At 36.2% G+C, this 16708-nt stretch overlaps 1 protein-coding gene and 1 long non-coding RNA gene across 2 annotated transcripts in view; one reads left to right on the forward strand and one right to left on the reverse strand.

Moving 5' to 3' along the window:
• The window catches only part of LOC128022154 (semaphorin-3F), a 60347-nt gene that overhangs the window by 35773 nt on the left and 7866 nt on the right, over positions 1–16708 (forward strand). The window contains exons 6-13 of the mRNA XM_052609442.1: positions 624–713; positions 2738–2831; positions 4853–4972; positions 5303–5442; positions 11054–11168; positions 14871–14940; positions 15128–15272; positions 15513–15735. Of these exons, the coding sequence (XP_052465402.1) occupies positions 624–713; positions 2738–2831; positions 4853–4972; positions 5303–5442; positions 11054–11168; positions 14871–14940; positions 15128–15272; positions 15513–15735 (997 nt within the window). The remainder of the gene's footprint in view (positions 1–623; positions 714–2737; positions 2832–4852; positions 4973–5302; positions 5443–11053; positions 11169–14870; positions 14941–15127; positions 15273–15512; positions 15736–16708) is intronic.
• Positions 7657–9186, reverse strand: LOC128022155 (uncharacterized). The gene is made up of 3 exons (XR_008185868.1): positions 9132–9186; positions 8953–9017; positions 7657–8246 (listed from the first exon to the last, which is right to left on the reverse strand). It is a non-coding gene; the product is annotated as an uncharacterized LOC128022155 (long non-coding RNA).

Genomic DNA, 16708 nt, shown 5'->3' on the forward strand with positions numbered 1-16708 from the left:
GTTGTATGATTTTAATGTTATTATTTTCGTAAAGCACTTTGGGGCAGCGTCTGTTGTTTAAAAAATGTGCTATATAAATAAAATTGTTTGCTTGCTTGCAATAATAAAAATAATTCGAAATGTATAAAAATAATGATAAAAAAATCTAATAAAAAATGGGAAAGGTACAAAAAATGGCACGAATTGATTGCACACGTGAAATAAGGTGTGTTTGATCTAAAAAAAAATAATTACACTCATAAAATAAGTGTAATAAAATAAGTGTATGTTGTATGTTTTATTATCATTATACATTGTGCTGTGCAACTGTGCAATCTATTCTGGGATTGCCTTTACTGTTTCAGATACTTGTAGTGATTCCTTATTTTATCTTCTTTATTTATTTTATTGATTATTAATAAGATTTTTTTTTTTTTTTCGTTTTGGAAAAGAGATGATTTTTTACTTGCAAAAGCATTCACAGATACAACATACATGTAATGAATATTGTTTCTCTGAGTGTTAAAGTTCTCCTCAGTGCCTAGCTGAATGTACCTGTCCTAATTTTCTTTTTGAAAGGGGCAACCTTACCTGGTAAGTGAGTAACATCTTAAGTCATGTGACTATTGTATGTTCTTTTTTAGACCGCCATGCATCTCCAGATGCCCCAGACCAGAGGCAGATCTAGTCGTGCAGCGGAACCTGAAATAGTGTTTGATGAGACCGGACTACAGGTGGGACACTGATCTAGACGTCTGCCACGAGCCTGATGACTCTCCTTCAGTCTAAAGATGCATTAACCTGCATGCTTTTCGTTCCTCTGTGCCTTTCTTGTTTCGCCTCATCTGTCTGATGTCTGCAGGTGTTTTTGTTTTTGTTAACTCTATGTCTTGTATTTCTAACCCGTTTTCTTTTTTTCTTTTGTCATGTCTTGTTTTTTGTTAACTCTTTGTCTTGTTTTTCTAACCTGTTTTCTTTGTTTCATTTCTTGTTTTTTTTTTTGTGCATTGAAGTCTTTGCTTTCTTTTAATTGTAGAATTTGTCTTCATGGTTAATCTCTGTCGGCTGATCTATGTTTAAGTTTTGTTCTTCTGTAGTGTCTTAGCTTGTTGAATGTTTCTCTCTTTGTAGTTCACCCTGCAAACCTCAATTCTGAAGTTAATTGTTAATTTGTAAGAATGTTAATTTGTAATCAGAATGTGTGTTTTTTTTCTGGTAATATTGCAATTTCTTTATAAATAACAAACTTGCAATACATAACCTTCTCGGTTTTAGTTTGATCACCCACCTCAACGTTTCTGCCCTCAAAGGAGTGACACACACTTTCAGGCAGTTGATAGAGCGCAAACACAAGGCAGCTCTTCCAAACACAAAGAAGCATAGGAAATAATAGACCTACACAGCTAAACATTACTCAAATACTTCAGCTGGCCTACATTTCACATCTCAGGAAGAAGTGCTTAACCTTTTTGTGACCTGAGCTCACTGTAGGTTTGAGCATCACAATGTAGAGACTCAAACCTTAAAATACACGTTTGTTTACTAAACCATTGCTCCTAATGCACTACCACTGCAGAAATAGAACTTTACATCGAGAGAAATTTTGAATTAAAATGTGAAAATGGAAATTGGCATCACTTAAACCCAGTGTAAATGTATTTTATATATATTAAAATGTATTTATACATAACGTTACAATGTAGATTTAATTGCTTTGTTTTTTAATTAATTATATATTAATTATATAATTTTTTTTATTTTTGTAAATCCATTTATTTAATATAATCGTCACTGGTAAAAAGAGACAAATCTAACCCATTGCTTTATTAATAAAAATAATTAAAAACTCATATTTATTAATTAAATTTATTTAATAATTTTTTATAATAATGATAATAATAACTTGAATTGTGGCATGAATTGATGACAAACACATATGAAATAAGGCATTTGAAAACCTTTTGTTAATGGTTATTCAGGTAACTCACTAAATTTAGCAATTTTTTTGCAGTAGAATATAGTTACTAATTCCTAACATCACATCTATCAAACAGAAGAATATAGGGTATCTATAGCAAATTTGTCATTTCTAATTTAAAGCAACCCTGCAGGAGCTGGCAGTGTTGGCTTGTTTTTGTTGGTTTTAATAATGGGTGAAAGGAAATCTGTTAATGCTGGAGAACTCTGAATATTTTGACAGCCGTTCCGCTCTCCTTCAAATGAATGTTGATAGATTAGATTAGAAATGTCTTGCACTCTTCTGTCTCCTTCTATGACTGAAAATCTGGGGTTAGAAAGCTATAGATCTTTCTCGTGGTGAGTCTTCGGGGCATGTCAGCACACGCTTGTGGCAGTCCCTAGATCGCACATCCAAATACCTGTCAGTCAGTGTTTCTACATCATGCCCGAGGGATTCTGGAATGGGTCGGTGTCAGTAAGCCATTTCGCCACGCTCACGATGCAGGATTAGACCGGTGTTATCAGGAGCATGGCAAAGAAGTTTGGATAGTGAAACTTTTTATATACAGATTGTATTCTGGAATCTATCTTTGAGATTAGTTAATTTTGCGCTATTGCTTTTCTCTTACCAACTGTGCATTATTGTCTTTGTCTTCACACGCCTAACGCTGTTGATCTAATCCACGTCATGTTTTATAGGCGTTTGAGGACCTACTATACAGTATATGCAAAACATTTCTGTAGAATAATTGATTGTACGACACAGAAATCAAATTTTTGCATTAAATTTTCCTTTCAGGAATATGTCTTCCATCTGGAGACCGGCAAGGAGGATTCTGGGAAGGGAAAGTGCCCATATGATCCAAAACTGAACAGTGTCTCCACTTTGATTAGTGAGTCCCTTCAACAATTCCATTCAAAACTGTGGAGACATATTTGAGTTGAGTGTTGAATGTGCCACATTGTGCATTCTTTTGTGCCTGTCCTACTCCGAAAAACAGCACTTCCTATGCTTGTGAGCATTCATTTTAGTGACTACTCAAAGCAACTCACTCTTTTAGAAGACTTGTTGCATAGCTATTGCCTAAAAAAGTGACAGAATTTTCTCTCAAGATGGTACATTTTTTTTTATGATTTCCCATGATTTCTGAATATCTCCTAATGGAGAACTCAGATTGCAGTGAAACCGTTTATACCGAAACGTGCAAATCAGTTAAGTGCATGGAGTGTTTTAACAAGTCCTCTAATGATGCTTCTCACTGTGAGTCTACATGCACTTGCAAACTCAATTGTTTATTGGTCATTTGAGAATAATGGTTAAGGGGAAAAGGTTTTTCACATTTAGATAGTTTAACTATGTCTTATATTCACAGAAAAACATGTTAAGTTTGAGAAAAAAAGGCCTTGCTATTTTATTAGGCTCATTGTAGCTATATAAGGTCCGAAACTAAACGAGTTTAATAGGAATAGGACCGTATCAAAATAAAACCAAAATGGTGATACTGCTTTGTGTGATTATGAAATCACAAAGGCTGTGATTTAAATAAATAAATATATATTCTGTGTGTTTTAGGGCGAAGTGATTCTTTTACTTGTGAGCAAGCCTTGATCTAGTGTTTTTAGTGTCTCTGAGTGACTGGAATCACATTAAATGCTGCTCCACACAAACTCAATCTCTGAAAACACCTCTCTTTTGCACGTCTGAACTGGCTGCCAAATTAAAAGCTTGATGGTTTAATATTTTTACATTTTAAAACCGTATGTTTGTTAGGTATTTTTGTGACAAATTTGTAGTATATTAGTTTTTTTCTGACTAAACAATCCCCAAACTAGCACATTATCAGCCAAAACCAAAAAAACAGCACAGAGCCCCAATTTAGCAGGTCTTACACAGCAGGTAATTCTGCGAAACTCTTGACTAGGACAACAACTGGCTAAACCATCTAAATCAGCACAGCTTAGCAAAGCCTGCAACTAGCAAAAACCACTTGGCTAAGCCAGTAAAACAATTTATCACAGTCTTACATTAAGTGAGACCTTAAAAGCCACAAACAAACATGACAAGGAAGCTTTTACAAACAATTTGGCATGCTATTCGTTGAAAGAACGCTTTAGTACTTGCCTGTCTGGTTGTGTTTAACTACCACCTCATATATTAAAGTTGTTTGGTCGAATTTACAAGGCGTTCTGACAGGTTGGCACCTAGACGTTCCCTAAGAATCAACAATTTTGATATGCCGTCGGAAAAACCGCCGCCGGCAGAGCAAATAGACTGTCAGCAAACTCATTCTACATCCAGTATGCTTCCTCTACAAACCCCTCCAATTGAACTCGTATCTCCCGCTGTACACAGAAGCAAGTGTGGGCAAAAACAGGCAGGCCCTGCGTTCTGGATTCCTCCAAGAGGGAATTAATCAAGAGAGCGGCTCATGACAGCGCTCCGCCTGGCCAAGGCTCTACGGCCCCTCCTTAACAGCCATGGCCTCTGCCAACTACACGCTGAGACACCTGCTCAAATGGCCTGCAACTGAATTCTGCACACACACACATATATACACACATTTGACCTCCACACTACTTAACAAGGAACAAATTCCTCCAGAGGCAATAATAACCCCTCACATGCACATGCATAATGACCAGTGCATGTGAAACCCAGTGGGCATCAATCTTGTGCAGCGTGTAATGTAAGTTGGCAGTTGCCATCGAGTAAGTTCACTGCAAGTTGAACAGTTGATAAGTTAAATGCTCATTTTCTGTGCCTTGATTAATCCCCTGGCAATAATTCATCATCACGGGTGTGGCCGATGTCTCATTGAAATAAAAGCTCATAAATCAATTGTATAATTCTTTTACATTCACAGACACTTACATTCTGACTTTCTCTGTTTATCTCTGTTTTTGTAAACCTTAGATGGAGAACTGTATGCAGGGGTGTATATTGATTTCATGGGGACAGACTCTGCTATTTTCCGAACTTTGGGGAAAAACACAATCATGCGTACTGACCAATACAACTCAAGATGGCTGAATGGTAAATAAGTTGATAATAGTGTTTTTATATTTTATTTTATCTATATTTTAAATGCATTGATATGGTTTTTATTTTATTTTTATATTTTAAGCCTAATCCACCATTTATTTAATGATAAAAAAAAGCCAATTTATCATAAAAGTTTTCTTTTCTTTTCTTGCTATTTGATGCTTTTTTTAAAAACTTAAATAGTACTTAAATAGTCCTAATAGTTTCAAAAATTTTTCTATGAAAAGGCTGATAAATGTTTCATTGTGCAACTGTAAAATGATATTGCATGTTGCATTTTTTTCTTCTTCTTTTTTTTCTCCCTCACTTTCTATTTCTTAGACCCTTCATTTGTCCATGTGCACCTTATCCCTGACAGCAATGAAAAAAACGATGACAAACTCTACTTTTTCTTCCGCGAGAAGTCTTCCGAGATGGGCCAGAGCCCCAAATTACAGTCACGCATCGGCCGAATCTGCCTGGTGAGTTCTGACCTGAAATGAAGTTGAGTTGATGAATATGACGTTTGAGACATTCCGTACCCTTTAGCATTTCTGAAAGAGATTCCAGCAACAGCCTAGAGCGAGCAAGTACTGGTTTGTGGATACTTGACTGTGGCATTTCTGTCTGCTGGCCGCTGACGTGCTGAAATCCACACATATTTGACCTTCCTGCTTACAATACTTCTCTCTATAAATGTGACCCTTGAACCTGTGACCTTTTAACTTGTCAGGTCAGCTGTTCTGAGTATGACTGTTTCTTTACCAGAGCATGCTATGGAAAAGATAGCTTATTCACTAGCACCACAGCGATTTGTCCCGAATGTGGAGCTTAACCACAAGTTCTTAATGAAAATAGCGCCAGACCACAGCTGCAAATTGGGCAGGGCAATGAAAACACACATGGAGCGGCAGGCTTGTGCCACAGGGGTAAACTCAGGGGTTTGTGGTACATCTTCTTGGGCTTAATGTAAGTTTGTGGGTGTGTTCATGTTTAGCTAAACTTTGCAGGGATGAATTCTGAAAAGTTCCTTACAAACCCACATAAATGGACCAAATAACTTTTCGATTTTTTGAAAATGTTAGCTAAATGTGCAAAAAAGAGTTTGGATAATTGCTAGTACATAGTTCTAAATATGTTTCTCAATGTCAAGTTTGAAAATGGACCAAAACATGGACCATCATAGGTAGTCCATATGACTGTAAATGTGCTTTCGAGTCTTTTGAAGCCTAATAATAGTAATTTTCTCTTTCAGAATCTTTGTTAGAGTTAAGGTAATCATAATTGGCTTGCTACAAGAACCACAGTCAATGGCAGGAAATCAAGAATTTATACCAGCATTCAGAAGTTTGGGGTCAATTACATAAACAAAAGTCTCTTAAGGCTGCATTTGTTTGACCAGAAAAACTGTAAAAACTATTATTAAAATTTAAAAAACAATCGTTTTCTATTTGATTATATATTAAAATTATTAAAAACTTAAAAGTATTTTATTCATGCGAACAGCAACCATTATAGATACTGAAAGCTGTTATGCTGCTTAATATTTTGGGAATTTTATGGTGTCTTTGATTTAATAGAAAGTTCAAAAACAGGAATTATTTGAAATACACATTTTTCTTAACATTATAGACATTTATATTATGTAATGTTTTTTACTTCCGATTCAATGCATTTTTTAGGGGTTGTGTATTTTTTGTAACATGCATGTGTTTATTGAGCAGTTTCAAATGTGGAACCACATGGAGGTATATGACAGTACATGTTTTTGAGTTTTGTGTTTATCAGCTTTCTGTTTTGTGTTTAGGGGTGTGTTTCTAAGAGTGCGTGGTCTCTGTTGCGCGCAGAGTTGTTCTTAAGAATCACTGTAAATAACTTCTGAAAGTTAGGATAACCTCTAACTTGTCTTACATTCCCAAAAATATGGTGTCTAATTCACATCAAGCCTGTTGCAACAAAAACATTCTGAATACTTATTATACTTATTACTTATTATATAATCTGCTTGCAAAACAAAAACTTTTTTTTATTTTTTTATTCAGTTGATCAGCATGTACACCATACAGTCTGAAAGTCTGTCACATTCTTTAAAAAAAAAAATAATTCTAAGAAAAAGAAAATATTTAAGAACTTATTAGAAAATAAGTACTACACTCTAAAAACTGCTGGGTTGAAAACAACCCAATTTGGGTTATTTTGACAACCCAGCGCTGGGTCAAAAAGGGACGAACCCAGCGCTGGGTTGTTTTAACCCAACCAGTTGGGTTATCATATTTAACCCAGCCTGCTGGGTTGCCTTTTTTATAGTTTAAAATGACTATATTGCAGGGTTTAAAAAAACAGAGCGGGTGTTTTTTTATCAGTGTATTTCAGAAGGAAAACTACTGTATTTAGAAAATGTTCGATATCATTTCGCATGTGCTTGATAAGGCAGCGTTTGTGAGCTCAGTACCGCTCTGCAGCCGTTACCGGAGAAACCTACCTCTCCCGCTCTTAGCGCCTCCTGCTGGCAGAAAATAAACTCGCAGAGTGCAGCCATGTGGGGAAACAATGCATTTCTACGTTAAAATTAACCCAAATTGAGCTAGGCATTAAACCTACAAATGTTGTTCATTTTAAATATCACTTTTACACACAAATAATAATAACCAAAAGGAAAATATTTATTAAAAACAAGAGAAAAGTCAAAAAGTAACATGTTAGAAGAAATGCAGAAAAGGATGGCATTAACAGCTACAGAGTTCATAAACAAAGCATTGAACATTTGATGAATATAACTTAAAATCAAATTTGACTTTGTTCAATTGTATATATTGTATAAAAATATACGAAAACACATACAATAAATTTACAATTAGTTAGGTTTTTTTCCAACTATTCTGGCATGACAGTACACAAATAAATCACAACATTAACTTTGATATTATAACATTTAACAGACGCATGTGTGTGTGTGTGTGAAAATGTGAGCAGGTGTATGAATGACAGAGTGTAAACTCTTCTACTAAACAACACAGAAAAAGCATTTAACTTTTTTTTTTAAACAAATTATACACTTACAGTTTGTTTCATAGTCCATGAATACAGATCATGCATCACAGTCAATTTTCATGATCTCTTTAGCATAACTGATGTAATCATGAAGAAACCCCATCAGCACAGCATCTGACATCTTCTACATCATCCAGGGCAGCGTCCTCCTTTAAAACCACTGCTGTTTAGGGGAAAGAAGATTTTCCTCTCTGACCAGGATTCATCCAGTCACCGCCTGCTCTTCATCAGTGGCCTAAGAGAAACACATTTGAAAAAATTAAACATTTAATTAAACTATCCATTTTCAGGTAGAGGTGTATTCACATCCGTAAGGATAGGTAAATAATCGGTTTTAAAGTTTCAACACTTTGTGCGGTTGTTTAATGTCTCAGTCCACCACAGGGCTCCAGAATGCTATAATGGCAGCACTAGTGTGAGGACATGCAATACTGTTTGAATAAATATTGCTTTCAGAAAGCTTCTTTACTGAAACATTAAAACAGACATGACATTCACATACCTCACAATATTCACGTACATGGAGGGCTGCTCTTCAAACCGTTAGTTCACCATATAATTAAAATGTTTATAATTTACTCTCCTCATGTTTTTCCAGACTCATACAAAATCTGCTCATTTTTTGGAAAACATATGAATATATTTAATATTCTCTTTTTGTGTCCTCCATTGCTGGTCTGGGAGACCAGTATTTTATTTTGAACATACATGTTTGCTATCATATAATTTAAGATGTATTCATATATAAATATCAGAATTTACTTCTACAATAACTCTATATTTATGAAGCTTGAAAATACTGATTATCTAAACTATAAATGGATTAACAAATATTATGAGAAAACTAAAAATATATTAATTTATGTTGTAAAGACAAACAAAAGTCTTATAGGTTTGGAATGACTTGAGGGCAAGTAAATGATTTTTTGTGTGAACTTTACCTCTAAGAGCGAAGACCAAGAATAATGACTCTCCAAATCAGACAACTCCAAAGTTGGTTTGAGTTCTGCAATAAAAAACACAGACATCAATGGTCTTAATGAAATGAGCACGTAATCACACTGTTGTTGCATCAAAATGTGAAGACAACAGAAAAATTTATTTTCTAAAAATAACTTACATAAAATCTCAAAGGAATGATGCTCTCCCATGTCTCTTGCTTTTAACACCTACAAAAACAAAAAACAAACATTATTTTACTCTTAGTAAAACACAACAACAACTGATAACATGAAATTATGAAGTTTACTTGCCTTATACGATCTTTCCCTCTCTTCAGAAGAAGCTGAGAAAACCACCTCCTCACACAAGCACTTGTGTGTCCTTAACTCCAGTTAGTTTGAGTTCTGCAAAGAGGGATATCAATGGTTTCAATAAAATATTAACATATACATACATACATATATAAAATCACACTGTTTTTGCATCAAAATGTGAAGTTAACAGACAGGACACAACAGAAACATTAATTTTCTAAAAAAAAAAGTAATAATAATTTAACTCACATCAGTCTCAAAAGAATGAAGTTATCTTGTCTCTGGATTTCAACATCTAAAAAAAACACACACATTATTTTAGTCTTAGTAAAAATAAAGATAACGATGTTATTCTGAAGTTTACTCTCCTTAAACCGTCTGTCCCTCTCTTCAGAAGAACACCTCCTCCTCATCCTCACACAGGTCTGTGACTCCTCACAAAACAGCTTCTGTGTCTTTAACTCTCAGCGCGAGGACAATGAAGACAGGAGCTGGACAAGTCTGAAATATTACATGTAAAACATACTTTTAACAGTTACCACTTCAACAGCCTCAAAATAATTATGCTAATCTTTACTACACAATCCTTTAGGAGACAAACATACATTCAGTTTAACCGCGAAAAAAAAATACGAATTCACATGAGCGTAACCATGACCATAACCGTCTGTTAACGCCTCAAAGAGAACAGATAATGTAAAATCTTATGTAAATATGACAAAATACATTCACAGACGTTATATTAAAAGTACATCCTCCGTTCAGTAACGTTACATGAGGCAGTTAAGACCTCCGTGTCCGAGGCGAAAACCGCGTCCGTTTTTTTTATATATAACGTATATAACGTTAAGCTCCTTTGTTTCCGCCTTTCATAAAACCTTCCGCCTTTCATACAACCGGGTAAACAATAAAAGATAACTTTACATTTTGAATATTTAACGTTACTTACCATAGTCTTTCACTCGCTTCTATCACGCTGAGAAAATGGCGGCTGCTCGCACTGGAGACGTACGATTTTGACGTGACGTGCGTGCTCTCCTTCACGTCCGCGTCCTCAACCCACCCCGCTGGGTTAAAAAAGAAAGTTATTTTCAACCCAAACTTGGGTTAAATCATCCCAAAGTCCTATCAAACGGCCTCAACCCAGCAGTTGGGTTGAAAAAACAACCCAGCGTTTTTTAGAGTGTAATTACTGATAATAAGTAATAGAAACATTTTACAAACATTTTAGAATGTATCTTAAGAAAGTCTTAAATTCCTTGACTCAACGATCCAGGTCATAGCAGTTAACATCTAGTTTACAGAATACTTTGATGCTGTTATGGTGTTTGTATGTCCTTTTTGAAACTTAAAAGCTCCAGTCCTTATTTACTGTATTACAATTGTATGGGGAAATCATATTTGTGTTCCACTTAAGAAAGTACTGTAAGTGAACCTGTTTTGGAACAACAAAACGATTAATAAGTAATTACAGATTTTTTTATTTTTGGGTGAACTTTCCCTTCATACTGCCAAACGAAAAGGTTGTGATTAAAGTCAGATGATAAATCAGGAATTCCTTAACCATCTCTTCCAAATATGTGGACAGCCATCAGACCAGATGGGTGCGTTTTGTGAACCAGACGAGACACTATTTGCAATCCTGTCTTCTCACAGCTAACTTTTCCTGGCTGTTTGTTCCTCTCTCTCCCGCTGCGGAGGGGCTTGAATGAATTAAGTACAGCTATTTCAGCTCTCTTTGATTTCAATTTCAAACCAGTGGCTCTCGACGTGTGTGTGTTTACAGAACGATGATGGCGGTCACTGCTGCTTGGTCAACAAGTGGAGCACCTTCCTGAAAGCCCGTCTCATCTGCTCGGTCCCAGGAGCTGATGGGATTGAAACGCATTTCGACGAGCTCAGTAAGTCTCACTCTGTTCATCTCCGACAGATAATGTCATCAGTTGAAAGGCCCCATTTCGGCTCTTAAAGTGGTTTGCGTTGGCTGGAGGCCAGTCAGGGATCACTTTAGCTGTGTATGAATGAGAAAGATCTTCCCTTGGTTAGTCAGGTTTCAGTGGCCCTGTCCAATGTCGCCCACACCCTACTACAAAACACATGCAAACCCTCCATCCACCCACAACATCCTGGATCCCCTAACACGGGCCTCCAGGTCTGCATTTACACCAGGCCAGGTGACATACCTCACCCTCCCTGCCATAATATGGCACCAGAATCCCCCCTTGTCCATGTGCATAGATAGGTAATGGCTTATTTGGAGCGGTGTTACATAAATCCACCCTCTTTTTTTCCAAACAAAAGCCTCTTTTGAGAAGGCTGAAGGTGTGGGAGATGTGCCATGTGCCATGAATACCGGGTCCGCTATGGGTGTCTTTCTTGCACTTATAGTCATTTCCAGACTATTTGGCCTCAGTGATGTAGGGAAACGGGGGGTTATGATCATGCAGGAATGTATTGCTATTGCTCATATTAAGAGAGCAGATTTGCGCTCCCGAACACAGTCGCTCAACTCTTATAAACAGGTTTGGCTCTTTATTAGTGGGGAGGATGTTTACACAGGCTCGTGGAGAAGTGAGGATTTGTGTTGTGTGTTGAAGGAGGGATGTCCAGTCATTTTTAAAAAGGCAATAAAGCTGTAGTTTGTTCTGAGTTGTGACAGTCTTCTAATGAGCTGGATTAATACAGATAAAGTGCTAAAGTACAGCTTGTCATAGTAGTAGTCAGAGTAATCATAATTACACATTTACATTCTGTGGAAATCAGAAGATTTCTAATACTGTATATACACCATGATTTCAAAGTTTGGGGTCAGTACGAAGTCTTAAAATATATTTAAATATTCTTAAAAAATAATTTATAATAACTGCTTCTCTCTGAAAATATATTTAAAGTGCAATTTATTTCTGTGATGCATAGCTGAATTTTCATCATCAGTACGCCAGTCTTCAGTGTCACATCATTCAGAAACCATTCTAATATGATGCTTTGCTGCTCATTTCTTATCATATATATTAGAGTTGTTCCGATTCCGATACTAGTATCGGAAATATCTCCGATACCACAACAAATTCTGGCATCGGCATCGGCGAGTACATGAACCCATATACCGATCCGATACCATTTTCTTAAAAAAGACCTAGTTATGACCGCAAGCTTTGCCTAACCGCTGCACGGTTCTTCTTCGCTGCTCAAAATGCATTGAAAACACAGGAAGTTGTGCTGTGTTGCCACAAGCAACCCCTGTTTAGAGCAGCGAAGAAGAAATGAAAACGCGTTAGCAGCCCTTATCTATATATGACTGGATCACTCATCACATTCTAAACTGCCAAAAGACAGTGAAGCCGCTACTATATTATAGATCAGTGGTTAGCAGTATGTCTCTGTAGTACCGGTAGTTACAGACTCTCGAGTATATTCAGTACTGGCAACTGCGTTCAGTCGCTTCCGTGTAAGTCAAAACGCAGGGCTCCAGACAGTAGCCGAATATATACTAGTGTCTGTGAATATTAAACTGCAAAATACTATTTAAATATTACTCCCGCAAAATCTACATCTCTGTGGGTGACTGGCACAGATGCGCGAGAGCTCGCTGTTTTGTAGTCTCTGCTGTGTGTCATGAGGACACGAACGCATAAACCGTCACTTCATGAGAATTTACCGTTTCATTTGAGAATACTGTCATATCATAAACACAGACACTCAAAGATCTTCATGGCAGCCCATTAAAATAAATGTTTGGTTTACATGAGTAAATTGACAATATATAAAGCTACTGTTGTAGCCTACAGTAATAATAATACATCTCTATAATAATAATAATTATGCCTAGATGGTTGCTTGTTTTTTACTTGTTTTTTACTTGTTAGAGATTATCTGATTAATAGATCTTTTTTTATATTCCTAGACTTATTTGTTGCAGTTTTTTTATACAGTTATATTGTAAAACTTAAATACCTTTTTTAGTTTGCGGTGTTAGATTTTTGGCTGCATTTGAAGTTCTTTTTTGCATAAGAAAATAAATAATACTGTCAAATTCATGTTAGATAATAAAAATACTGTAATAAATACAGTAGTTCACCATGTATTTGTTCATGTTTTATTGAGGGATCTGTCTGAAGCACACCATAAAAAAATTCTAGCAATTTACACAGGGCTAGTAGTATATACAGCTGTATATACAGATATACACCCAGGTATCGGATCAGTACTCGGTATCGGCCGATACCCTGAGCCCAGGTATCGGAATCGGTATCGGGAAGAGAAAAAGGGTATCGGAACATCTCTAATATATATATATATATATATATATATATATATATATATATATATATACAGAATAGCACTATTTAACTATTGCTATCAAAGCATGGGATTAGCAATCCAATCAATTCTTGATCCATTACAAACCAAAAACCATCCTATATTGTTTTCTACTGCATATTGTTGCACTTTGAAATAGGCCACATAAGTTAATAAATGCTGTTTCATGTTTTCAACTTTCTGTTCAGAGGGATAGTGTGGATTTATACATAGATTCTATACAGCTGCAGTGCTCATGAGACGCTGGCTTTGCATTTAGGAGATTATGGGAGTTTGAACAGTTGGCAGACTTTAAGGATTTGGCAAATTCATCACAGATGGCCAAATGTTTGTTAAAAAAATCTGTAAAGATTTGTCATTTTAAAAGTATGTGTTTATCCCTGTTGATGATCTTTAGATACATCCCATTAACTGCATTTGTCCTGCTGTGAAGGACGAAAGTAGAGGAAGTTTGGGGTTGCCAAATGGATTGACACGAGCAAGATGGAGAGATAGAGAGAGAGTCTTCAAAGTGATATTAGTTGATTTCATAAGAAAACTCAGGTGGATGGGACATTTTACAGGCTGAATTTGAACCTGTATATCCAACATGAGCTTCTCACTGTGTCTGGAATCAATATACCACAGTGAATTTTTCATTCATAAGATCATGAGTTTCTAGCACTGTGAATGAGTTCTGAATGAATTTTTGATCGTCTTATAAACCATGTCTTTGATCCATATGCACATGATGTATTACCTGCGCTTTACATACAGCTACACTGAGATACTGTATAACGGTTGGCAGGATGTATGTGTGTGAGGCAATAGGAACCATATGTTTTGTTATGCTCATCTTTATTTTCCTGTGAGTTCTCCCTGAGGAGCACTTTAGCGGTCTTTAAACACACACTCATTCCCTTGCACACACAAACACACATATGCACACATAAGTGTTTATGAAAGTCAACTCACATAACATGTCTTTTCTTTGTACATTGTCTGCTTCACATTATTTTCTGTCCAGTTTACCATTAAATGAAAACTGATGTAAAATAAAATAGAAGTATTAGATGACCAAAATAAATAAATATATAAATATTAGATGGAAGAGATGAAGTGCCGGAAACAAAAATAAAAATTCTCATTAATAGCGATGGTGAGTCAAATGCGTTGAGAAACTCTGAGTCACAGGAAGTTTGCCCCAATATTCAGTAAATGCACTTGATTTATGCACTGCAAATATTAGCAAAGTGTTCTCCAGCCTTTTCATTGCAATGCTTTTCTATGTTTGTGTCTTTTAGGGGATGTGTACATACAACCTACACAGGACACTAAAAATCCCATCATCTATGGGGTCTTCTCTGTGTCTGGGTGAGTTTAGATATGTCTATATCTTCCTCCATCTGGAAACTGTAGTAAATACAGGAAGGGGTTGTTTAACATGGGCAGTTGTCCACTGCCTTTGCATCTGTTTTTCACATGCACACTTTTAAACACTTTATAAATTAATAGTTCTATATATGAACTTTATAACAAACACTGTCTTATTTTCCCCCAGCTCTGTATTCAAAGGCTCAGCGGTCTGTGTCTACTCAATGGCAGACATTCGGATGGTGTTCAATGGACCTTTTGCTCACAAAGAAGGTCCTAATTATCAATGGGTGGCCTACACTGGAAAAATCCCCTACCCTCGTCCAGGAACAGTGAGTTTAACACTCTTATGTACCAAATACCAAAAATTAGATGAATTATTGGCACACTGGTATAGAAGTATTAATCTAGACCTGCTGTTGAAAGTTAAAACCAAGCTGAAAGCACAAATTAGAAGCAGGGTTTAGCTTTTAGATCTAACCATTTGGAAGAGCCTTTATTCCTCCTACTGTATTTGGATAATGCAGAGATCTCATTGGCTAAGGTTGGTCCCCTTCACCCATTTTTGCTAGTGTCCTGGTGGGACTTTCACCCCCAACATGAAGTCCACGAAAGATTACCCCGACGAGGTCATCAACTTCATGCGGAACCATCCTACCATGTACAATACAGTGTATCCGGTGCACAAGCGCCCCCTGGTGGTCAGGACCAACGTAGACTATGAGTTCACCACCATCACTGTGGACCAGGTGACTGCTGCCGATGGCAACTACGAAGTGCTCTTCCTGGGTACAGGTGAGTTTGGAAACTAGCCTGATTTGTACACACTCCGATTTTTTTTGTTTGTTACGTGCAATATATGAAATGCACAATTACATATAAACAACTTCAAATGAGATATTTTGTATAGAAAAAGGTTATTGTAGTTTATTTTTCATTTAGTTTTTATCTCAAGTTTTTATTTATATTATTTTCAATTAGTATTTTCAGTTAAGCTGAGTTTTCACTTGAATTCAAACCCTTTTTATAGTCATATAAGTAAATTATATTTATTTATTATTAGTTTTAATTTTAGACTTAATAGAGTTAATGCTCTAACTGTTGTCATTTAAAAATGTTTAACAACATTACATTTCTCCATGAAATCTAGTGTTGTTGCTATCTAATGGCATTTTCATGATTAATGCAGACAGGATGTAAAGGTTTTAAGTTTTATAATATACCAAATCTCAAAAAAGGAATCCATTTTTTTTCTTTGCAATTTATAAAAAAAAAAAACTTGCTAAACTATTATAGAGACACTGAAACTGCTGGAGGATTAAGGGAAAAAGTAGTCAGTTTCAATCTTTCTCAGTGTACTGTACATTTATTAGAAGAGGTGAAAGCATCTGAGTATACTTAGATGGATGTTAAACTCCAAAAAAGGGTTTTGTGTTTCCATCTTTCTGTTCTTGATAGAAAAACTGTACATGCCGCACCTTAAGGCCGCAGGGTCACGTAATAAGAATCCATCAACCTAGAACAGTTGATCTGCCTAACTCGCGTCTCCTTTTCAAACTCTCTTTTAACTTTAAAGAGTCAGAGTGACATCACTCTTTTGGTCTTGTCATGCTGTAGGTTATGCCTTTATGTCTGCTTATTCTGCTTTGTGAGGCTTAGAGGCTAATGGGTTCAATCAACTCTGCGTGGCCCATTGCACCTACAAGTACTCACAGGAACGTCCCTGGCTTTCAGCGGCAGTCGCTCGCTTGCATTCAAAGCTCAGGTT

Source organism: Carassius gibelio, chromosome A11 (genome assembly GCF_023724105.1).
Source record: "Carassius gibelio isolate Cgi1373 ecotype wild population from Czech Republic chromosome A11, carGib1.2-hapl.c, whole genome shotgun sequence".
Lineage (NCBI taxonomy): Eukaryota > Metazoa > Chordata > Actinopteri > Cypriniformes > Cyprinidae > Carassius > Carassius gibelio.